Consider the following 26,037-nt stretch of genomic DNA (forward strand, 5'->3'; position numbering starts at 1 on the left):
TTATTATTGGTGTCCTTTATTAGTGGTTTCTTTGCAGCAATTCGATCATGGAGGCCTGATTCACGCAGTGTCACGTTCTGACCTGTAAAGGTGTTATTTGTTAGTGTTTAGTTTGGTCAGGACGTGGCAGGGGGTATTTTTTTTATGTGGTTCAGGGTGGTTGTGTGTATGTGTCCATGTAGAGAGGGGTATTTGATTTATTAGTCCAGGGTTTTGGTTATTGTTCTATGTTAGTTTATTTCTATGTTCTGTCTAGTCATTTGTATTTCTATGTTTAGTTAATTGGTGTTGGGGCCTTCGTTGGAGGCAGCTGTCTATCGTTGCCTCTGATTGAAGGTCCTATAATTAGGGGTGTGTTTGTATTGTGGTTTGTGGGTAGTTGTATTCTGTTTTGTGTCCTTCACCTGACAGAACTGTTAGTGTCGTTTCTGTTAATTGTATACGTGTTCATTTTGTTTCTCCTTCTTATATATTAAAAAGAGAAGATGAGTATACACTTCCCTGTTGCGTCTTGGTCCTCCACACACTACACGCAGTCTCTTCTGAACAGTTGATATTGAGATGAGTCTGTTACTTGAACTGTGAAGCATTTATTTGGGCTGCAGTCTGAGGTGCAGTTAACTCTAATGAATTTATCCTCTGCAGCAGAGGTAACTCTGGGTCTTCCTTACCTGTGGCGGGCCTCATGAGAGCCAGGTTCATCATAGCGCTTGATGGTTTTTGCGACTGCACTTGAAGAAACAAAGTTCTTGAAATTTTCCGGATTGCCTGACCTTCATGTCTTAAAGTAATGATGGACTGTCATTTCTCTTTGCTCATTTGAGTTGTTCATGCCATAATGTGGTATTTTACCAAATAGGGCTATCTTCTGTATACCATCCCTACCTTGTCACAACACAACTGGCTCAAAAACATTGAGAAGGAAAGAAATTACACAAATTAACAAGGCACACCTGTTAATTGAAATGCATTCCAGGTGACATGAAGCTGGTTGAGAGAATGCCAAGAGTGTGCAAAGCTGTCATCAAGGCAAAGGGTGGCAATTTTTTTGGTTACTACGTGATTCCATATGTGTTATTTCATAGTTTTGATGTCTTCACTATTATTCTACAATGTAGAAAATAGTAAAAATAAAGAAAAACCCTTGAATGAGTAGTGTCCAAACTTTTGACTCGTTCTGTATGTATTCATTATTTTCACCTGGGAAGCCTGTATTGAATGTGCAAGTGTACATGCATCAGTGTCTGACTCACTCTAACATATTTTTTTTTATTAAACACTGAAAAATTATTTTATGTACATAAAAACGTAACACTTTATTTTTTGTCAATTAATACTTGATATTATCATACACAGGTTCATAACAATTAGAAAAGGTTCTGATCATGTAAAACAAAGGTATGACCAAAACATGTATGCTGCATGTATGTATGTATGTATGCATGTATGCAGCGTACAGTACTCCCTTTCAAAATGACAATTCCTGCATACTTTCCCTCAACGTGATACAAATATCTTAATAAAAAAATGTGAAATGGATATTCCCTGAAATCTTAAATATAAGTCAACAGGCACCAAAAAATATCTGAAAGCAGTGTACATGTATTCAAAAGCTTTATTTCAGACAGGTGAATTTGATAAGCGACAGGGTGCGTCTTCATCGGCATCTCCATCAATTTTTCTGCAAGGAAATTCAAAATGTATAAAACATGTTTTAAAGTAATAATCTTAATTTTATTGGTCCTATATATGCTGCACTGATTGGTGACTCAATGATTTCTATATTTTTTTATGTAAAAAAAAATAAAGAAATGTATATATTCCCCTATCTTTTCTCACAATAATTCACTTTCTGTTATCATTGTCCTACTGTTAGTACCTACCTGCATTTGTTCATATATCCAGGGGAGGAAGTGGGTGACATTGCCGTAGATTCCTGGTTTGTTCCTCAGGGCACAACCTATACCCCAGCTAGTGTCCCCTACCAGCCACCATACTGAACCCTCCTTGGCCACCATTGGTCCTCCACTGTCCCCCTGCAAGACACAAAAAGTTACCCGCCCCCCCCTCCTATGTTAGCATTACCTAATGGGACCATAACATTAATACTGTGCATTCGGAAAATATAGTCAACTTCATCAGATTTGCCACCAATACTCCTCATAGGACACATCTCTATACTACTCTGTAAACTGGTCATCTCTGTATACCCGTCGCAAGACCCACTGGTTGATGCTTATTTATAAAACCCTCTTAGTGCTCACTCCCCCCTATCTGATATACCTACTGCAGCCCTCATCCTCCACATACAACACCCGTTCTGCCAGTCACATTCTGTTAAAGGTCCCCAAAGCACACACATCCCTGGGCCGCTCCTGTTTTCAGTTCACTGTAGCTAGCGACTGGAACGAACTGCAAAAAACACTCAAACACCACAGTTCTATCTCCATCTCTTCATTCAAAGACTCAAGTAAAGAAATAAAACAACAGTAAAAAGACAGGTTATATACAGTAGCGAGGCTATAAAAGTAGCGAGGCTACATACAGACACCGGTTAGTCAGGCTGATTGAGGTAGTATGTACATGTAGATATGGTTAAAGTGACTATGCATATATGATGAACAGAGAGTAGCAGTAGCGTAAAAAGAGGGGTTGGCGGGTGGTGGGTGGCGGGACACAATGCAGATAGCCCGGTTAGCCAATGTGCGGGAGCACTGGTTGGTCGCCCCAATTGAGGTAGTATGTACATGAATGTTTAGTTAAAGTGACTATGCATATATGATAAACAGAGAAGCAGCAGCGTAAAAAGAGGGGTTGGGGGGGAGTGGGGGGGGGGTACACAATGCAAATAGTCCGGGTAGCCATTTGATTACCTGTTCAGGAGTCTTATGGCTTGGGGGTAAAAACTGTTGAGAAGCCTTTTTGTCCTAGACTTGACACTCCGGTACCACTTGCCATGCGGTAGTAGAGAGAACAGTCTATGACTAGGGTGGCTGGGGTCTTTGACAATTTTTAGGGCCTACCTCTGACACCGCTTGGTGTAGAGGGCCTGGATAGCAGGCAGCTTAGCCCCAGTGATGTACTGGGCCGTACGCACTACCCTCTATAGTGCCTTACGGTCAGAGGCCCAGCAATTACCGTACCAGGCAGTGATGCAACCAGTCAGGATGCTCTCGATGTTGCAGCTGTAGAACCTTTTGAGGATCTGAGGACCCATGCCAAATCTTTTCAGTCACCTGAGGGGGAATAGGCTTTGTCATGCCCTCTTCACAACTGTCTTGGTGTGTTTGGACCATTCTAGTTTGTTGTTGATGTGGACACCAAGGAACTTGAAGCTCTCAACCTGCTCCACTACAGCCCCGTCGAAGAGAATGGGGGCGTGCTCGGTCCACCTTTTCCTGTAGTCCACAATCATCTCCTTAGTCTTGGTTACGTTGAGGGATAGGTTGTTATTCTGGCACCACCCGGCCAGGTCTCTGACCTCCTCCCTATAGGCTGTCTCGTCATTGTTGGTGATCAGGCCTACCACTGTTGTGTCGTCTGCAAACTTAATGATGGTGTTGGAGTCGTGCCTGGCCATGCAGTCGTGGGTGAATAGGGAGTACAGGAGGGGACTGAGCACGCACCCCTGGGGAGCTCCAGTGTTGAGGATCAGCGTGGCAGATGTGTTGCTACCTACCCTCACCACCTGGAGGCGGCCCGTCAGGAAGTCCAGCATCCAGTTGCAGAGGGAGGTGTTTAGTTCCAGGATCCTTAGCTTAGTGATGAGCTTTGAGGGTACTATGGTGTTGAACGCTGAGCTGTAGTCAGTGAATAGCATTCTCACATAAGTGTTCCTTTTGTCCAGATGGGAAAGGGCAGTGTGGAGTGCAATAGAGATAGCGTCATCTGTGGATCTGTTTGGGCGGTATGCAAATTGGAGTGGGTCTAGGGTTTCTGGGATAATGGTGTTGATGTGAGCCATTACCAACCTTTCAAAGCACTTCATGTCTATGGACTTGAGTGCTACGGGTCTGTAGTCATTTAGGCAGGTTGCCTTTGTGTTCTTGGGCACAGGTGGTCTGCTTGAAACATGTTGATATTACAGACTCAATCAGGGACATGTTGAAAATGTCATTGAAGACACCTGCCAGTTGGTCAGCACGTGCCTGGAGCACACGTCCTGGTAATCCGTCTGGCCCCGCAGCCTTGTGTATGTTGACCTGATTAAAGGTCTTACTCACGTCGGCTACAGAGAGCGTGTTCACACAGTTGTCCGGAACAGCTGATGCTCTCATGCATGCGTCAGTGTTGCTTGCCTCGAAGCGAGCATAGAAGTGATATAGCTCTTCAGGTTGGCTCGTGTCACTGGGCAGCACGCGCTGTGCTTCCCTTTGTAGTCTGTAATAGTTTGCAAGCCCTGCCACATAAGACAAGCGTCAGAGCCGGTGTAGTATGATTCAATCTTAGCCCTGTATTGACGCTTTGCCTATTTCCGGGTTAGAGTCCCGCACCTTGAAAGTGGCAGCTCTACCCTTTAGCTCAGTGCGAATATTGCCTGTAATCCATGGCTTCTGGTTGGGGTATGTACGTACAGTCACTATGGGGACGACGTCCTCGATGCACTTATTGATAAAGCTAGTGACTGATGTGGTGTACTCCTCAATGCCATTGGAAGAATCCCAGAACATGTTCCAGTCTGTGATAGCAAACAGTCCTGTAGTTTAGCATCTGCTTCATCTGACCACTTTTTTATAGACCGAGTCACTGGTGCTTCCTGCTTTAATTTTTGCTTGTTAGCAGGAATCAGGAGGATAGAGTTGTGGTCGGATTTACCAAATGGAGGGTGAGGGAGAGCTTTCTACGCGTCTCTGTGTGTGGAGTACAGGTGATCTAGAATTTTTTCCCTCTGGTTGCACATTTAACATGTTGATAGAAATTTGGTTTCATGTTTGCTTATTTCCTTATACAGCTGACTGAGTGCAGTCTTAGTGCCAGCATCTGTCTGTGGTGGTAAATAAACAGCCACGAAAAGTATAGCTGAAAACTCTCTAGGCAAGCTCTTTTTTGCCGTAAGATACGGTTGTAGAAACATTTTGTACAAAATAAGTTACAAATAACGCGAAAAAAATGTGCATAATAGCACAATTGGTTGGGCGCCCGTAAAACTGCTGCCATTTCTTCCGACGCCATTTTACATATCATTGTACATAAAAAAAAATTCTTAACTGACTTGCCTTGTTGAATAAAAGGTTAAATTAATACATTCAAAATAAAATAAAAGTATTCAGACCACTTCACTTTTTCCACATTTTGTTACATTACAGCCTTATTCTAAAATGTATATTAAAAAAAAAAATCCTCATCAATCTACACAGAATACCCCATAATGACAAAGCGACAACAGGTTTTTAGAAATTTCAGTAAATGTATTAAATATTAAAACCTTATTTACATAAGTATTATTTACATAAGACCCTTTAATATGAGACTTCTGTTTCCATTGATCATCCTTAAGATGTTTCTACAACTTGATTGGAGTCCACCTGTGGTAAATTCAATTGATTTGACATGATTTGGAAAGGCAAACACCTTTCTATATAAGGTGCCACAGTTGACAGTGCATGTCAGAGCAAAAACCAAGCCATGAGGTCGAAGGAATTGTCCGTAGAGCTCCGAGACAGGATTGTGTCGAGGCACAGATCTGGGGAAGGGTACCAAAACATTTCAGCAGCATTGAAGGCCCCAAGAACACAGTTGCCTCCATCATGCTTAAATGGAAGAAGACTCTTCCTAAGGGCCTTGGTCAGGGCGGTGACCATGAACCCAATGGTCACTCTGACAGAGCTCCAGAGTACCTCTGTGGAGATTGGAAAACCTTCCAGAAGGACAACCATCTCTGCAGCACTCCACCAAATCAGGCTTTCATGGTAGTGGCCAGACGGAAGCCACTCCTCAGGAAAAGGCACATAACAGCCTGCTTGGAGTTTGCCAAAAAAGCACCTAAAGGACCTAACGGCCTGAATGCCAAGTGTCACACCTGGAGGAAACCTGACACCATCTGTACGGTGAAGCATGGTGGTGGCAGCATCATGCTGTGGGGATGTTTTTCAGCGGTAGGGACTGGAGAGACCTGAAAATAGCTGTGCAGCGATGCTCTCCATCCTACCTTACAGAGCTTGAGAGGATCTGCTCAAATAGAGGTTTGCCAAGCTTGTAGTGTCATACCCAAGAAGACTCGGGGCTGTAATCGCTGCCAATGGTGCTTCAGCAAAGTACTGAGTAAACGGTCTGAAAACATGTGTACATTTGATTATACATTTTGTTTTATATAAATGTGCTAAAATATCTAAAAACCTGTTTTTTCTATCTCATTATGGGGTATTGTGTGTTGATTGATGAGGGGAAAAAACAATTGAATAAATTTTAGAATAAGGCAGTAACGTAACAAAATGTGGAAAAAGTGAAGGGGTCTGAATACTTTCCGATTGCACTGTACCTTCAAAAACATGAGTATACTTCACTATACCACCATCCGCTTCATCATAATGTAACACAGTATTGCTTCCATCCCTCTCCCCACCCGGGCTCGAACCAGGGACCCTCTGCACACATCAACAATTGACACCCTAGAAGCATCGTTACCTATCGCTCCACAAATCTGTGGCCCTTGCAGAGCAAGGGAAACAACTACTTCAAGGTCTCAGAGCAAGTGACGTCACCATTTGAAACACTATTAGCGCGCACGCCGCTAACTAGCTAGCCATTTCACACCGGTTACACTCACCCCCCTTTTGACCTCTTCCTTTTCTGCAGCAACAGCATCAATGTAATGGCTTTGCTTCTGTCCCTCTCCTCACCCCTACCTGGGCTCGAACCAGGGACCCTCTGCACACATCAACAACTGACACCCTAGAAGCATCGTTACCTATCACTCCACAAAAGCTGCGGCCCTTGCAGAGCAAGGGAAACAACTACTTCAAGGTCTCAGAGCAAGTGACATCACCGAATGAAACGCTATTAGCGCGCACCCCACTAACTAGCTAGCCATTTCACACCGGTTACAATAACACAATCAGAAAACAACTAATCCAACAAAACATTGTCCTATTCGATCAAATAATAAAGAATATATGCAGCAAGTAAAAGTAAAAAACCCTAAAACCACAAAGTCTTCCCCTGAATAAAGATTAGATAGCCTACAGTATGTGCTGCACATGTGTGTGGTTCTATGTGTGAATCTGACCTGACATGAGTCCACTCCTCCTGCCAGTGTCCCAGCACAGATCATAGAGGCGGTTACAAGTCCATTATACACCAACGATGCATTACATGTCTCTCTGCTGTACATGGTGATCTGGGCCTGACGCAGGTATCCCGACGATGACCCTGGAGCCATCAAAATGAATATCAATCATAAGTCAATCATACGGCTTCATTACAGCACATTTATTTTATTATTGAAATCTTAAAAAGATCAATCACTTTTAGTCATAAAACCTCTGACTTTATTACTTGTGTTTAATAATGGTCCTGTAATAAGAGTTGTCTTACCACCACTCCTAATGGACCCCCATCCAGAGATCCAGGCTTCTCGCTGGGGAGTCAGATTCACACCGACATTGGGCAGACAGACTGGTCTCACCGTATCTGCAACATAACACCATAGTTGGCACTCAGAAGGTGTCTATACCAGGCGGTGTCATGGGAAGGCCCTATAAATTGTCAGACTCCAGCCACCCAAGTCATAGACTGTTTTCTCTTCTACCGCATGGCAGGTGGTACCGATGCACCAAGTCTGGAACCAACAGGGACTCTGAAGAGCTTCTACCCCCAAACCATAAGACTGCTACATATTTAGTTAGAGTTAACCAATAGCTACCCAGACTCTCTGCATTGACTCTTTTTGCACTAACTCTTTTGACTCATCACATACACTGCTGTAACTATGTATAATCTATCCCATTGCCTAGTCACTTTATCCTTACCTACAGTATATGTACATATCTACCTCAAACGCCTACACAACGACTTGGTACTGGTACCCTGTGTACGTAGCCAAGTTATCGTTACTCACTGTGTATTTATTCCTTGTGTTTTTATTTTTCAATTATTTCTCTTTTTTTTCTCTGCATTGTTGGGAAGGGCCTGTAAGTAAGCATTTCACTAGTCTACACCTGTTGTTTGCAAATACGATTTGATATGATTTGCATATCAACTGTGAATCTGACTTAAGACTGGCTTGGAGTGTTGTACGATTCTAATATGACTTCCAAAACATGAACATATTAAAAAAGCAATATTAACTTTGTTAGGATTCCTTCACAAAAATGAAAAGGTAGAATGCAACTTTACTATCCATTTGTGACAATGCACATGATACTCTTCTTTTTCCAAACCCTAAAAGGGATTTTCTATTGGATCATGCTTTTTCAAATGTCTGAAATGGAACACAGACTTACTTGACATAGTGAGGGGTATGCTGAGTTTCATAAGAGCGATGTCATTATCACTAGTCTGCTTGTCGTACTTTTCATGAGAGATGATGTGTCCCACTGAATTCCCAGCGGCCAAATCCATCTGGGTCAAGGCCAGATAGCCAGCATACACCGTCCACTGACTGGGCCCTGATAGCCTACCATACACAATGAGAGAGAAAACAGACAACCGTATGTCCTCAGGTGATCTCTGCTTTTTCCATGGTTGTCATGCTGCCACCACACAATCATGCTATAGTATAGTGTTGTTCTATTCACAAGGATGCTTTGAATAGTTTTATGGTTTTTCTTTTTTCATTATATTGTAACATTTTGAGGAGTACTGCAACATTTTGAGTACCATCCTCCTCTGCTTCATTGCCCAAGACTCCTCTGAGAGGAACAGATTATGTTTGATGTGAAACGATGGGCTAATCTAAAGACGGTGCTGGCTAAAGCTAAAACTGGCGAGTGTAGAGAGTATAGAGATATTGTTATCCACGTCGGCACCAACGATGTTAGGATGAAACAGTCAGAGGTCACCAAGCGCAACATAGCTTCAGCGTGTAAATCAGCTAGAAAGATGTGTCGGCATCGATTAATCGATTAATTGTCTCTGGCCCCCTCCCAGTTAGGGGGAGTGATGAGCTCTACAGCAGAGTCTCACAACTCAATCGCTGGTTGAAAACTGTTTTCTGCCCCTCCCAAAAGATAGAATTTGTAGATAATTGGCCCTCTTTCTGGGACTCACCCACAAACAGGACCAAGCCTGGCATGTTGAGGAGTGACGGACTCCATCCTAGCTGGAGGGGTGCTCTCATCTTATCTACGAACATAGACAGGGCTCTAACACCTCTAGCTCCACAATGAAATAGGGTGCAGGCCAGGCAGCAGGCTGTTAGCCAGCCTGCCAGCTTAGTGGAGTCTGCCACTAGCACAGTCAGCGTAGTCAGCTCAGCTTTCCCCATTGAGACCGTGTCTGTGCCTCGATCTAGGTTGGGCAAAATTAAAAATGGCGGTGTTCGCTTTAGCAATCTCACTAGTATAAAGACCTCCTCCATTCCTGCCATTATTGAAAGAGATTGTGATACCTCACATCTCAAAATTGGGTTACTTAATGTTAGATCCCTCACTTCCAAGGCAGTTATAGTCAATGAACTAATCACTGATAATAATCTTGATGTGATTGGCCTGACTGAAACATGGCTTAAGCCTGATGAATTTACTGTGTTAAATGAGGCCTCACCCCCTGGTTACACTAGTGACCATACCCCCCGTGCATCCGGCAAAGGCGGAGGTGTTGCTAACATTTACGATAGCAAATTTCAATTTACAAAAAAAAAACTATGACGTTTTCGTCTTTTGAGCTTCTAGTCATGAAATCTATGCAGCCTACTCACTCACTTTTTATAGCTACTGTTTACAGGCCTCCTGGGCCATATGCAGTGTTCCTCACTGAGTTCCCTGAATTCTTATCGGATCTTGTAGTCATAGCAGATAATATTCTAATTTTTGGTGACTTTAACATTCACATGGAAAAGTCCACAGACCCACTCCAAAAGGCTTTCGGAGCCATCATCGACTCAGTGGGTTTTGTCCAACATGTCTCTGGACCTACTCACTGCCACAGTCATACTCTGGACCTAGTTTTGTCCCATGGAATAAATGTTGTGGATCTAAATGTTTTTCCTCATAATCCTGGACTATCGGACCACCATTTTATTACGTTTGCAATTGCAACAAATAATCTGCTCAGACCCCAACCAAGGAGCATTAAAAGTCGTGCTATAAATTCTCAGACAACCCAAAGATTCCTTGATGCCCTTCCAGACTGCCTCTGCCTACCCAAGGACGTCAGAGGACAAAAATCAGTTAACCACCTAACCGAGGAACTCAATTTAACCTTGCGCAATACCCTAGATGCAGTTGCACCCCTAAAAACTAAAAACATCTGTCATAAGAAACTAGCTCCCTGGTATACAGAAAATACACGAGCTCTGAAGCAAGCTTCCAGAAAATTGGAACGGAAATGGCGCCACACCAAACTGGAAGTCTTCCGACTAGCTTGGAAAGACAGTACCGTGCAGTATCGAAGAGCCCTTACTGCTGCTCGATCATCCTATTTTTCAAACTTAATTGAGGAAAATAAGAACAATCCGAAATTTATTTTTGATACTGTCGCAAAGCTAACTAAAAAGCAGCCTTCGCAAATGGAGGATGGCTTTCACTTCAGCAGTAATACATTTATGAACTTCTTTGAGGAAAAGATCATGATCATTAGAAAGCAAATTACAGACTCCTCTTTAAATCTGGGTATTCCTCCAAAGCTCCATTGTCCTGAGTCTACACAACTCTGCCAGGACCTAGGATCAAGGGAAATACTAAAGTGTTTTAGTACTATATCTCTTGACGCAATGATGAAAATAATCATGGCCTCCAAACCCTCAAGCTGCATACTGGACCCTATTCCAACTAAACTACTGAAAGAGCTGCTTCCTGTGCTTGGCCCTCCTATGTTGAACATAATAAACGGCTCTCTATCCACCGGATGTGTACCAAGCTCACTAAAAGTGGCAGTAATAAAGCCTCTCTTGAAAAAGCCGAATCTTGATCCAGAAATTATAAAAAACTATCGGCCTATATCGAATCTTCCATTCCTCTCAAAAAATTTAGAAAAAGCTGTTGCACAGCAACTCACTGCCTTCCTGAAGACAAACAATGTATACGAAACGCTTCAGTCTGGTTTTAGACCCCATCATAGCACTGAGACTGCACTTGTGAAGGTGGTAAATTACCTTTTAATGACGTCAGACCGAGGCTCTGCGTCTGTCCTCGTGCTCCTAGATCTTAGTGCCGCTTTTGATACCATCGATCACCACATTCTTTTGGAGAGATTGAAAACCCAAATTGGTCTACATGGACAAGTTCTGGCCTGGTTTAGATCTTATCTGTCGGAAAGATATCAGTTTGTCTCTGTGAATGGTTTGTCCTCTGACAAATCAATTGTACATTTCGGGGGTTCCTCAGGGTTCCGTTTTAGGACCACTATGGTTTTCACTATATATTTTACCTCTTGGGGATGTCATTCGAAAACATAATGTTAAATTTCACTGCTATGCGGACGACACACAGCTGTACATTTCAATGAAACATGGTGAAGCCCCAAAATTGCCCTCGCTAGAAGCCTGTGTTTCAGACATAAAGAAGTGGATGGCTGCAAACTTTCTACTTTTAAACTCAGACAAAACAGAGATGCTTGTTCTAGGTCCAAGAAACAAAGAGATCTTCTGTTGAATCTGACAATTAATCTGGATGGTTGTACAGTCGTCTCAAATAAAACTGTGAAGGACCTCGGCGTTACTCTGGACCCTGATCTCTCTTTTGAAGAACATATCAAGACTCTTTCAAGGACAGCTTTTTTCCATCTACGTAACATTGCAAAAATCAGAAATTTTCGGTCCAAAAATGACGCAGAAAAATTTATCCATGCTTTTGTTACTTCTAGGCTGGACTACTGCAATGCTCTACTTTCCGGCTACCCGGATAAAGCACTAAATAAACTTCAGTTAGTGCTAAATACGGCTGCTAGAATCCTGACTAGAACCAAAAAATTTGATCATATTACTCCAGTGCTAGCCTCCCTACACTGGCTTCCTGTTAAGGCAAGGGCTGATTTCAAGGTTTTACTGCTAACCTACAAAGCATTACATGGGCTTGCTCCTACCTATCTTTCCGATTTGGTCCTGCCGTACATACCTACACGTACGCTACGGTCACAAGACGCAGGCCTCCTAATTGTCCCTAGAATTTCTAAGCAAACGGCTGGAGGTAGGGCTTTCTCCTATAGATCTCCATTTTTATGGAATGGTCTGCCTATCAATGTGAGAGACGCAGACTCAGTCTCAACCTTTAAGTCTTTACTGAAGACTCATCTCTTCAGTAGGTCCTATGATTAAGTATAGTCTGGCCCAGGAGTGTGAAGGTGAACGGAAAGGCTGGAGCAACGAACCGCCCTTGCTGTCTCTGCCTTGCCGGTTCCCCTCTTTCCACTGGGATTCTCTGCCTCTAACCCTTTTACAGGGGCTGAGTCACTGGCCTACTGGTGTTCTTCCATGCCGTCCATGGGAGGGGTGCGTCACTTGAGTGGGTTGAGTCACTGACGTGGTCTTCCTGTCTAGGTTGGCGCCCCCCTTGGGTTGTGCCATGGCGGAGATCGTTGTGGGCTATACTCGGCCTTGTCTTAGGACGGTAAGTTGGTGGTTGGAGACATCCCTCTAGTGGTGTGGGGGCTGTGCTTTGGCAAAGTGGGTGGGGTTATATCCTGCCTGTTTGGCCTTGTCCGAGGGTATCATCGGATGGGGCCACAGTGTCTTCTGATCCCTCCTGTCTCAGCCTCCAGTATTTATGCTGCAGTAGTTTATGTGTCGGGGGGCTAGGGTCAGTCTGTTACATCTGGAGTATTTCTCTTGTCTTATCCGGTGTCCTGTGTGTATTTAAATATGCTCTCTCTAATTCTCTCTTTCTCTCTTTCTGTCTTTCTCTCGGAGGACCTGAGCCCTAGGACCATGCCTCAGGACTACCTGGTATGATGACTCCTTGCTGTCCCCAGTCCACCTGGCCGTGCTGCTGCTCCAGTTTCAACTGTTCTGCCTGCGGCTATGGAACCCTGACCTGTTCACCGGACGTGCTTGTTGCACCCTCGACAACTACTATGATTATTATTATTTGACCATGCTGGTCATTTATGAACATTTTAACATCTTGACCATGTTCTGTTATAATATCCACCCTGCACAGCCAGAAGAGGACTGGCCACCCCTCATAGCCTGGTTCCTCTCTAGGTTTCTTCCTAGGTTTTTGGCCTTTCTAGGGAGTTTTTCCTAGGGAGTTTTTCCTAGCCACCGTGCTTCTTTCATATGCTTTGCTTGCTGTTTGGGGTTTTAGGCTGGGTTTCTGTACAGCACTTTGAGAATATCAGCTGATGTACGAAGGGCTATATAAAAATAAATTTGATTTGATTTGATTTGAAACCTATGCTTTTAAAATTGAAATGGCTAATTAAACATGTTTTTATTCCCTTTAAATACGTTGCAGTTAAACTCACGTTTCCACGCAGTGGGCGGCAGTGAGGATCCACTCAGGGCTGATGATGGAGCCTCCACACAGGTGCTGGCCCCTGGCGTGCAGACTGACCTGCCATGGCCAGGCCCCGCTAACTGCTATGTCCCCCCCTACGATTCGGCTCCAAGGAGCTGCTATACTGACACCACAGTCTGGAAGCAAGACAACAACCAACAGAGAATCATTATAGAATGCAATCCAACACACTCATTTCAAAGACTAAATTTGTAGGGCAAAGAGAGCTGCATGGCCAGTCTGGCTCAAGATGAACATAACAGGGTTTACTTCTGTGGTGGATAAAGTGGCTATGTATTATATAGAAACGATATAGCATCCCTATGTTTCCATAGCCAACCCCAATCTATGATGGAGGCTCCTCAGAGGAGGACCATCCCCTTCAGTGAATTTCATAAATTGTTTAATTGTAAAACATTTAAAAATGTATCCTTTTTAGATAAAACTACAATAAATATAATCACGTCACCAAATAACTGATTAAAACACACTATTTTTCAAAGAAGGTCTACAGTAGCCTCAACAGCACTCTGTAGGGTAGCACCATCTCCTCTGGGTACATTGACTTCAGTACAAAATCTAGGAGGCTCATGGTTCTCACCCCCCTTCCATAGACTTATACAGCAATTATGACAACTTCTGGAGGATGTCCGCCAGCCTATCAGAGCTCTTGCAGCATGAACTGATATGTTGTCCCCCAATCAAAGGATCAGATAATTAATCTAGTACTGAAAGCAATAGCTATAACTAGCACTGCAGTGTATAAAATGTGGTGAGTAGTTGACTCAAAGAGAGATAAGACAATAGTTTAATAGTTTAACAAATTAATTTCTTCCAAAATGAAGGAGAAGCAAGAGAGAAATAGAGAGAGAGAGAGATATGTTCAGTTTCACTTACTTAGCTAGTAAATGCAACTAACTAGCTCAAACAGAGGTATGCTATGTTAGCTAGCTGGTTATGACTTTCCAACACAAAACTGGAACTCTTACAAGTCAAGGTAAGCTTTTGGTATTACTAATTTATTGCCAGCCGGGGCCCGCCGGTGTAACTACTTACTGACTGTACACTGTAATGTTACTGCATGATTGTAGCGGGTTTACTAACGCGTTAGTTCCATTAGCTATGCTGATTATGACGTTACTTTAGCTAATATGGTGACAACAATGTAGGCCGTGTGTAGCGGTTTGGCTTGGATTTTCTTTTTTTGCCTGGTCACATACAGCTGATGTATTTCGCATTGAAGTCCACACGCGAAGGGAAGTGGTGAGAGAAGGAGAGCGCATAGGACATGGCTGCCATGAAAGTGAACTGTGTTTACACGTGATCAGGGGTGTGTTCATTCCGGCAATTTTGTTGAAAAACGGAACAAAATGGGGATAAACATACCTGAATTAGACCAATAGAAACTCTCGTTTGCAACTGTTGGACTAATGATTACACCCTATATCAGATAGATGCAAGCAAGAGTCCATATGTCACTGTCTGTCACCTCAAATTTGTGTGCACCTACGTTGTAAACTTTCATTCATAGGCTAGATTGTAGCAACCTCATGATGGGTATAGGGAAAATTTGAGTATCATGAAGTAGCCTAAACCTATCACTGAATCATCACTGAATGACATTGAACTGAGTGAATGGAATATGAATGAGTCATTTGATATGCTGTAATAGAAATAAGGCCTTGCTCATGAAAAAAACATTGTCCTCCCTCATCTTAAATGGCATTGACCGCCATTGCCAACGTCCCTAGTCAAGATGTAGATCACAGTAGTAAACCAGTCTAAACAAGGTCCCGTGTGGCTCAGTTGGTAGAGCACGGTGCTTGCAACGCCAAGTTTGTGGGTTTGATTCCCACGAGGGGAAAATTATGAAAATGTTTGCACTCACTACTGTAAGTCACTCTGGAGAGTCTGCTAAATGATGATGTGTTCTAAACTTGAAATATTGTAAATGATCAGGTGTCCTATTGAAATATTGAGTGCCATAGTCTAGTTTGTACACCAGAAGTTAATGGTTATCTGTAGGGGGAATGTTTTGAGTTAAGGATGGGCAATCATGTAGCAGGCACTGATAAGGGTGGAGAGATGTGGTTTAGTGAGGAAGGGGGTTGAGGTCAGGAAACATTAAGGGAGAAGGAACCGTTTATGGCCCGCATCACTTAATTTCCTGCCCAGCAATAAAGATGGAAGGTTTAGAGAGAAGGAGGATGTCACCCAAATTGGGGTTTATATACTACCACTAGTGGAACCATGTCTTTGTCTTATGCAGCTGTATGACCCAATGGATGAATAAACTTGGTTAAAGCTTTGCTAATCGTCCTTGAGTTTTACTAGGTACAGTTAGAACCTAACGATGACAAATGTAAATGTAACAGTGATCATGTGACTTGAGATTTGTTCCCCTGAATGTATTTCTATAATCTCTAACCTGAAGGTAATCTGAGCCTGTACTGAGAATTAGTGGAAGTGTAAAGTAATGGCTTACCAATACACTGCAGGGAGACTGCTTGTGCTGCGCAGTAGGGACTGCAGGCAGAAGTGACATCACAAAAGTTTATGGAAGCAATTCTGTACTTGAACTCCATTTTGTATGTATTGTTCACCACTCAAAAAAAATCTGAATAGACAACATTTAGTTTCTTTTGATAGAATAAGAGAGTGCATTCATGTTAAACTCACCTTCTAGTTAACTGCCTCTGTAGAAGGGATTGGGGGTCAAAACTAGACAGCTTCAAATAGCCCTCAGAAGCCAAGGAGCCTGGGTTTCTTTGTGAGGACCGAACATAGGATCCACTTGGAAGCAGAGATAGACCTGGTCAGTACATGCCCCATAAATAGCCCTTATGTTATGCACATTATATGTACGGTACAGAGTATACCAAATCAAATCGTATTGGTCACCTACACATATTTAGCAGATGTTATTGCGGGTGTAGCGAAATGCTTGTGTTCCTAGCTCCAACAGTACAGTACAGTCGTGGCCAAAAGTTTGAGAATGACAAAAAATGTTAATTTTCACAAAGTCTGCTGCCTCAGTTTGTATGATGGCAATTTGCATATACTCCAGAATGTTATGAAGAGTGATCAGATGAATTGCAATTAATTGCAAAGTCCCTCTTTGGCATGCAAATGAACTGAATCCCCAAAAAACATTTCCACTGCATTTCAGCCCTGCCACAAAAGGACCAGCTGACATCATGTCAGTGATTTTCTCGTTAACACAGGTGTGAGTGTTGACGAGGACAAGGCTGGAGATCACTCTGTCATACTGATTGAGTTTGAATAACAGACTGGAAGCTTCAAAAGGAGGGTGGTGCTTGGAATCATTGTTCTTCCTCTGTCATCCATGGTTACCTGCAAGGAAACACGTGCCGTCATCATTGCTTTGCCCAAAAAGGGCTTCACAGGCAAGGATATTGCTGCCAGTAAGATTGCACCTAAATCAACCATTTATCGGATCATCAAGAACGTCAAGAAGAGTGATTCAATTGCTGTGAAGAAGGCTTCAGGGCGCCCAAGAAAGTCCAACAAGCGCCAGGACCGTCTCCTAAAGTTGATTCAGCTGCGGGATCGGGGCACCACCAGTACAGAGCTTGCTCAGGAATGGCAGCAGGCAGGTGTGAGTGCATCTGCATGCACAGTGAGGTGAAGACTTTTGGAGGATGGCCTGGTGTCAAGAAGGGCAGCAAAGAAGCCACTTCTCTCCAGGAAAAACATCAGGGACAGACTGATATACTGCAAAAGGTACAGAGATTGGACTACTGAGGACTGGGGTAAAGTAATTTTCTCTGATGAATCCCCTTTCCGATTGTTTGGGGCATCCGGAAAAAAGCTTGTCCGGAGAAGACAAGGTGAGCGCTACCATCAGTCCTGTGTCATGCCAACAGTAAAGCATCCTGAGATCATTCATGTGTGGGGTTGCTTCTCAGCCAAGGGAGTGAGCTCACTCACAATTTTGCCTAAGAAAACAGCCATGAACACATCCTCCGAGAGCAACTTCTCCCAACCATCCAGGAACAGTTTGGTGACGAACAATGCCTTTTCCAGCATGATGGAGCCCCTTGCCATAAGGCAAGAGTGATAAGAGTGGCTCGGGGAACAAAACATCGATATTTTGGGTCCATGACCAGGAAATTCCTCAGACCTTAATCCCATTAACTTGTGGTCAATCTTCAAGAGGCGGGTGGACAAACAAAAACTCACAAATTCTGACAAACTCCAAGCATTGATTATGCAAGAATGGGCTGCCATCAGTCAGGATGTAGGCCAGAAGTTAATTGACAGCATGCCAGAGCAGATTGCAGAGGTCTTGAAAAAGAAGGGTCAACACTGCAAATATTAACTCTTTGCATCAACTTAATGTAATTGTCAATAAAAGCCTTTGACACATGAAATGCTTGTAATTATACTTCATTATTCCATAGTAACATCTGACAAAAATATCTAAAGACACTGAAGCAGCAGACTTTGTGAAAATTAATATTTGTGTCATTCTCAAACTTTTGGCCACAACTGTAGTATCTAACAATACACACAAATCTAAAAGTAAAAGAATGGAGTTAAGAAATACATAAATACTAGGACGAGCAATGTCAGTGGAATTGAGTAAAATACAGTAGAATAGAATGCATTATATACATATGACACGAATAAAGCAGTATGTAAACATTATTAAAGTGACCAGTGTTCCATTATTAAAGTGGTCAGTGATTCCTTGTCTATGTATATAGGGTAGTAGCCTCAAGGTGCAGGATTGAGTAACAAGGTTGTAGCTGGCTAGTGATGGCTAGTTAACAGTCTGATGGCCTTGAGATAGAAGTTGTTTTCCAGTCTCTCTGGCCCAGCTTTGATGCACCTGTACTGACCTCGCCTTCTAGATGATAGCGACGTGAACAGGCCGTGGCTCGGTTGGTGGATTTCCTTGATGATCTTTTTGGCCTTCCTGTGACATCGGGTGCTGTAGGTGTCCTAGAGAGCAGACCGCACCACCCTCTGGAGAGCCCTGCGGTTTCGGGCGGTGCAGTTGCCATACCAGGCAGTGATACAGCCGGACAGAAGGCTCTCAATTGTGCATCTGTAAAAGTTTGTTAGGGTCTTACGAGCCAAGCCAAATTTCTTCAGCCTCCTGAGTTTGAAGAGGCACTGTTGCTGGGTTCAGACTCAGGGCCCCGAGTTTAACGATGAGCTTGGAGGGTACTATGGGGTTGAAGGCTGAGCTATAGTCAATGAACAGCATTCTTAAAGAGGTATTCCTCTTGTCCAGATGGGATAGGGCAGTGTGCATTGTGATGGCATCGTCTGTGGATCTATTGGGGTGGTAAGCAAATTGAAGTGGGTCTAGGGTGTCAGGTAAGGTAGAAGTAATATGACCCTTAACTAGCCTTTCAAAGCACTTCATGAGGACAGAAGTGAGTGCTACGGGGCGATGTAGCTGGTTTTCCCTTTGTAATCTGTGATTGTCTGTAGACCCTGCCACATACGTCTTGTGTCTGAGCTGTTGAATTACGACTCCACTTTGTCTTCATCCACCTCTGGCCTGCTCGCCTCCCTACCTCTGAGGAAGCACAGTTCCCGCTCAGCCCAGTCAAAACTGTTCGCTGCTCTGGCACCCCAATGGTGGAACAAGCTCCCTCACGACGCCAGGACAGCGGAGTCAATCACCACCTTCCGGAGACACCTGAAACCCCACCTCTTCAAGGAATACCTGGGATAGGATAAAGTAATCCTTCTAACCCCCCCCTTAAAAGATTTAGATGCACTATTGTAAAGTTGTTGTTCCACTGGATATTATAAGGTGAATGCACCAATTTGTAAGTCGCTCTGGATAAGAGCGTCTGCTAAATGACTTAAATGTAAATGTAAATGTAAATGTCTCTGTACTGATGTTTTGCCTGTTTGATTGCCTTATGGAAGGAATAACTACACTGTTTGTATTCGGCCATATTTCCAGTCACCTTACCATGGATAAATGCGGTGGTTTGCACTTTCAGTTTTGGGCGAACGCTGTCATCTATCCACGATTTCTGGTTTGGGTAGGTTTTAATAGTCACAGTGGGAACTGTGATTACAGTTGATACTCTATGACACGTATGTGATCATATTTTTCATGGTGACCCACCTGCTGTATCCCATCTTTTTGCAGGTGGCCCTGCCAAAGTTGTCATTCCAGTCATCAGCACACACTGGCTTCCACGTCTGACTGTCTGATGAGTAACTTTGCAGCACAGAACCCGACCCATAGAGGCGCACTGGTTGAAGAAAGTAGATATTGCAATTGATTGACGAATAGTGTTCAAATTGTGTGGGATGGGGTGTGGGCACAAATCATATAAAAAAATCTGACTTGTAGATCAAGAAATGAGTGAACAACCCCCATATCTACATGAATTCTAACAGAGTGTTCCTAGACACAGCATCAAATCAAATTTAAGCACATTTCTTTCAAAAAAATGCATTTCAAGGTGCTTAACCCTCATTCTACCAACTGGGGTAGTTTTTGACTCCAGACAAAAACACCCAATTCCGCCTACAGTCATTTGATAGAAAGGATCTTTATTTGAATCTAGGTTACTCTGGAGACATAATAACAAGTTATCCATACCACCAGAGGGTGGAGGGGGTCTGTATCAGTGATTCTGTCCAGATAGACAGATCCTCTTTCGAGATATAGCTCCCCAAGTGCTCTCCTAAGATTGTACTTTTCTGTACCATGTATCATACGACTGTGTACAAGACCAAAATTACCTTATGTTTGTGAATACAAAAATCTTCCAATAGTATACAAAGTCTGCCAATAGTATAAATACTTAACAGAACTGCAATACAGAACTCCAATAGGCTCTGAATCTACATAGAGAGCTGTGTTGGTGTGTATTCTACAAAAAGTAATTATTCTAGGGCAAACGATAAAAAAATATACACTGCTCAAAAAAATAAAGGGAACACTTAAAACCTGTTGGGGCTAGGGGGCAGTATTGAGAAATTTTGAAAAAAATATGTGCCCATTTTTAACTGCCTCCTACACCAACTCAGAAGCTAGGATATGCATATTATTAACACATTCGGATAGAAAACACTCTGAATTTTCTAAAACAGTTTGAATGGTGTCTGTAAGTATAACAAAACTCATATTGCAGGCAAAAACCTGTGAAAAATAGATTTAAAAAAATGTGAATTTTGTGACTGTACTATTTAGTGTCATTGTTTTATAGATACCATAGTGAGAAAGGATTCATTTCGCAACTCCTACGGCTTCCACTAGATGTCAACGATCTTTATAAAGTTGTTTGAAGCGTCTATGATAAACAGAGAGCAAATTAGAATGCAGGGAAGTTGACATGTCGTCACTTCATTTTTTTGCGCCTGCGCATAAATCTGAGAAGCGTGAGTTTGTCATAATTGTTTATCTAGACATAGGATAGGTTGTGTGAAAATATTACTGATGTTTAACGTTAAAAATGGACCAAAAGATTAATGTTAAACAACGTTTGACATGTTTGAACGAACGTAAATAGATTATTTACTAGTTTTTTTTAGCTTTTCGGCGTGATTTTACACCCCCCCCCACCACGTTTTGTGGGAGCATAATGAACGCTAACTACTTGGTGTTATTTGGACACAAATTATGAACTTTGACAAAAGAAACCACATTTGTTCTGGACCTGGGATTCCTGGCAGTGCCTTCTGATGGAGATAATCAAAGGTAAGGGGATATTTACAATGTTATTATCGATATTAGATGATGCTAACTGTATAGCATAGCTTATTGTTCTTAGCATAGCACCCCGTTTATTGCAAAATGTGATTTCCCAGTAAAGTTATTTTGAGATCTGGCCATTCGGTAGCAATTACGAGATGATAATATATTATTCTTTGAATGACAATATTATAATTTACCAATGTTTTCGAATAGTAATTTTGTTATGTTCACCGGAAGCATTTCAGAGAAGAAAAAAATCTGAATTTCACGCTACTGTAAAATGCTGTTTTTGGATATAAATATGAACTTGATGGAACAAAAAATGCATGTATTGTATAACATAATGTCCTAGGAGTGTCATCTGATGGAGATTGTCAAAGGTTGGTGCATAATTTTAGCTGGTTTCTGCTTTTGGTGACGCCTGACCTTGAATTGTAACTGGATGTTTGTACTTTTGTGGCTATGTACTGTCCTAACATAATCTAACTTTATGCTTTTGCCGTAAAGCCTCTTTGAAAATCGAACAATGTGGTTAGATTAAGGAGATGTTTATCTTTTAAATTGTGTAAAATAGTTGATTGTTTGAGAAATTGAAATTATTAGATTTTTGATGTTTTGAATTTCCAGCCTTGTTAGCAATCCCGTCTCGGGGTTCATTGCTAACCTGTAGCCCCAACAGCTGTAACTCCAAGTCAATCACACTTCTGTGAAATCAAACTGTCCACTTAGGAAGCAACACTGATTGACAATAAATTTCACATGCTGTTGTGCAAATGGTGGCGGATGGTCTCCTGAGGGATCTCCTCCCAGACCTGGACTAAAGCATCCGCCAACTCCTGGACAGTCTGTGGTGCAACGTGGCGTTGGTGGATGGAGCGAGACATGATGTCCCAGATGTGCTCAATTGGATTCAGGTCTGGGGAACGGGCGGGCCAGTCCATAGCATCAATGCCTTCCTCTTGCAGGGACTGCTGACACACTCCAGCCATATGAGGTCTAGCATTGTCTTGCATTAGGAGGAACCCAGGGCCAACCGCACCAGCATATGGTCTCACAAGGGGTCTGAGGATCTCATCTCGGTACCTAATGGCAGTCAGGCTACCTCTGGCGAGCACATGCAGGGTTGTGCGGCCCCCCAAAGAAATGCCACCCCACACTATGACTGACCCACTGCCAAACCGGTCATGCTGGAGGATGTTGCAGGCAGCAGAACGTTCTCTACGGCGTCTCCAGACTCTGTCACGTCTGTCACGTGCTCAGTGTGAACCTGCTTTCATCTGTGAAGAGCACAGGGCGCCAGTGGCGAATTTGCCAATCTTGGTGTCCTCTGGCAAATGCCAAACGTCCTGCACGGTGTTGGGCTGTAAGTACAACCCCCACCTGTGGATGTCGGGCCCTCATATCACCCTCATGGAGTCTGTTTCTGACCGTTTCAGCAGACACATGCACATTTGTGGCCTGCTGTAGGTCATTTTGCAGGGCTCTGGCAGTGCTCCTCCTGCTCCTCCTTGCACAAAGGCGGAGGTAGCGGTCCTGCTGCTGGGTTGTTGCCCTCCTACGGCCTCCTCCACGTCTCCTGATGTACTGGCCTGTCTCCTGGTAGCGCCTCCATGCTCTGGACACTACGCTGACAGACACAGCAAACCTTCTAGCCACAGCTCGCATTGATGTGCCATCCTGGATGAGCTGCACTACCTGAGCCACTTGTGTGGGTTGTAGACTCCGTCTCATGCTACCACTAGAGTGAAAGCACCGCCAGCATTCAAAAGTGACCAAAACATCAGCCAGGAAGCATAGGAACTGAGAAGTGGTCTGTGGTCACCACCTGCTGAACCACTCCTTTATTGAGGGTGTCTTGCTTATTGCCTATAATTTCCACCTGTTGTCTATTCCATTTGCACAACAGCATGTGAAATTTATTGTCAATCAGTGTTGCTTCCTAAGTGGACAGTTTGATTTCACAGAAGTGTGATTGACTTGGAGTTACATTGTGTTGTTTAAGTGTTCCCTTTATTTTTTTGAGCAGTATATATATATATATATATATATATATATATATATATATATATATATATATATATATATATAAGGAAAATGTTATATAAATACCATAATTCCTATAATTTCCTTCAATAATCTATAAGTGCAACGTGTTATGGTATTTGGGTTGCTATAACATTTGGTTTGAAGTGACATTTAGGATTTGAGCATGCTTTTCGGATCCCGCCATAGGCCCTACCACTCCCATTGTTTCACTATGCTAATCCAGGCTGTGGGGTCAGTAAATAAAGAAAACCATATTTTTGGTCATTGTCTCTCAGGATCAATGGATGACTCACTTTTTGTCAATAATATTAAGTACATATGTAATTTTGATTATTTTTTAGCACATAAATGTGACATGAATATTTACTTCAAAATTCTAAAAACGAAATGATACTACAATCAAATGATGGCAAATCAGCTCTTTGGTACTAATAAGAATTGTACTTATTTAATGGGAACATTTATACTTTTGTTTCGTAGAATATGTAAATTAACTTTCATTTTGCTAAAATATCAGTCTGTTTTATTTATTTCTTATTTCAGATATCATTATTTACATGTCTAATTATGTTTTAATAATTATTAAGTTGATATTTTGCTTTGATTGTTGCTTTTTCCAATAGTTTGTTCTTGGGGTCAAAATGACCCCAGTTGGTAATCCATGTATGTAAAATATGTTGGTAGTATGAGGGTTAACAAATAAAACATTAAAAGGTGAGAAAGATTAAAAACAACTCGCTTCTATGCAAATATAAAATCAAGACAAACATGAGTAAAAATGTAGAATTAAGAGAGAAATGAAACCCACAACCCTGGCGTTGCAAGCACCATGCTCTACCAACTGAGCCACACAGGACCGTGTTTAGACTGGTTTACTACTGTGATCTACATCTTGACTCATGACTTTGGGGTTGGCTATGGAGGAATAAAGATTCTATATATAGTTACTATCAAATTGAGAACCAAAATTTGGAACAACTAAAAGAACAATGCCTTAAGATCTGAGGGATCAACAGTCTACTGTAATGATAAACCAAAAATGATTGAGTGGAGACTTACGGCACTGTGTCTCGTCCTCTCTTCCTGGACAGTCTGTGATGCCATCACACCACTTGGATGCACTCAGATACACACCTCCCTGCCTACAGGACCTCCCCAACACACCCTGGTTGGACACTGCACACACACACACACACACACACACACACACACACACACACACACACACACACACACACACACACACACCGAGACCATGACTATAAGGTTACACTTGCAAGTCCTTTTAAATTACTGAATAAGAACTACATGGTAATTTTCCTTAGCCTCTAGATACAATGTCAACTAGTCTTTTTCCACTGTGTAGCAAGCAGTGGCATAGAAAGCATAAATCATGTCAACATTATTAATATTAATGTCAGCTTATGTCAAGCATCAATTAAGAAACAGTTACTGTATGAGGATTCTGTGTACTGTACGTACAGAAATACCAAACCAACGCTCCTGTTGCCCCGAGGAAAACTAAGACACTGAGGATAGAGGCCACAATACATTTACAGTGACTTTTCTTCACCACTGAAAGAGAGCAGAAACAAAATAACACTCAAAATACAAACAATAACACATTTTGCTCTACTTTTTACCATGAAAGGACTCTCAACCCTAAATATTCACATAGAATTTGACCATTGGCCCCTCTTAACATCTGTGTGTCACCCTGGAAGCATGAAATCATGGCAAGGCTTGTTTTGCATTTAAGTGTGGCATCTGATGTTAATCAACAGAGGAATATCAGTAGAAAGGTAAATACTGTACCTTTTTGTTCTGGGACTGGGCGTGGTAGTCCAGGGGTGACCGTGTGGTGGGTATTGATGGTCTTGGGAGCGTACTGGGGAGCGTACTTAGGACAAATAGAGGGGGGGACATTGTGCATCCTTGGGGATGAGGCGTATGGAGGGGGTCTTCCCTCCCCTTGTTGAAACCCATGGTTCACACACTGGGGACCTGGTGTCTGGAGAAAGCGGAGAGAAGGATAATGGTCTTCCATTTAACTACAATGATGGAAATCCATGGTATGATGAACATACACATTACACCAGTAGTGTAATTACCACAAAACATCAATGACTGGTATGAACAATGCACGTGGCTGCCCATTTCCCATAGGGAAAACAAATCAAATCAAATCAGAGATATACAACTGAAGTTACCTGGTTATTGTTCATGTCGGCACCACTTTCAGTGTACTGATAAGATCAAATCTGAAAAAGTTTAAAGTAACTTCTAAAAACATTTTAGCCACAGTATAACATTTATTAACAAAAAAGTTATACAAATGTACAGCAAAGCCTTGTATAACAGTTTTTTTTTTGACAGCAGATTCATTTCAGGTACTGTTTTCCAGACTTACCTTGGATTAGTTCAACTGTTGCTTTCGAACACTGATTCAGCGTCCTTTCTTTTTTCTCTCTCTCCCTCTCAGTCCATTTCTCCCTTTGGTCCAGGGTAATGAACAGCCATGACCACACCTTAGCTTGTGCGCACAGCATGATTTGTAGGGCGGTTCAATTATTAAGCTGTAACACTAACATAAATAACATTGGTCCAGACCTAGACTGAATACTGCACCTTCTCATCAATGACTTAAAATACTAATCTACACTATACTGCATTTGCACTATGTACAACACTGTATATATT

The 26,037-nt window shown here is 42.5% G+C and overlaps 1 protein-coding gene across 2 annotated transcripts; it reads right to left on the bottom strand.

Moving 5' to 3' along the window:
• Positions 1–1,290: 1,290 nt before the first annotated feature.
• Positions 1,291–26,005, bottom strand: tmps2 (Transmembrane protease, serine 2). Of its 2 annotated transcripts, NM_001140219.1 has the most exons (14): positions 25,748–25,810; positions 25,548–25,598; positions 25,153–25,348; positions 24,820–24,912; positions 24,397–24,513; positions 19,711–19,840; positions 16,272–16,385; positions 16,078–16,118; positions 13,561–13,729; positions 8,442–8,614; positions 7,534–7,629; positions 7,226–7,368; positions 1,884–2,036; positions 1,291–1,681 (listed from the first exon to the last, which is right to left on the bottom strand). In NM_001140219.1, the coding sequence occupies exons 2-14, from the start codon at positions 25,560–25,562 to the stop codon at positions 1,673–1,675; spliced, it is 1,449 nt and encodes a 482-aa protein (NP_001133691.1). In that variant the 5' UTR covers positions 25,563–25,598; positions 25,748–25,810; the 3' UTR covers positions 1,291–1,672. The 2 variants fall into 2 exon arrangements, with proteins under 2 accessions (NP_001133691.1, XP_014052544.1); XM_014197069.2 differs by lacking the exons at positions 16,078–16,118; positions 16,272–16,385; positions 19,711–19,840 and having other exon boundaries at positions 1,598–1,681; positions 25,748–26,005.
• Positions 26,006–26,037: the final 32 nt, after the last annotated feature.

The sequence above is a fragment of the Salmo salar genome, chromosome ssa04 (genome assembly GCF_905237065.1).
Source record: "Salmo salar chromosome ssa04, Ssal_v3.1, whole genome shotgun sequence".
Classification (NCBI taxonomy): domain Eukaryota; kingdom Metazoa; phylum Chordata; class Actinopteri; order Salmoniformes; family Salmonidae; genus Salmo; species Salmo salar.

Excerpts from the sequence above, each read along its gene's own strand:
- tmps2 (NM_001140219.1), bottom strand. Across the intron at positions 24,913-25,152 it reads CCCAGTCCCAGAACAAAAAG|TGGTGAAGAAAAGTCACTGT; the intron begins GTACAGTATTTA and ends GCTCTCTTTCAG. Across the intron at positions 16,386-19,710 it reads AAAAAGATGGGATACAGCAG|TGGATCCTATGTTCGGTCCT; the intron begins GTGGGTCACCAT and ends TCTGCTTCCAAG.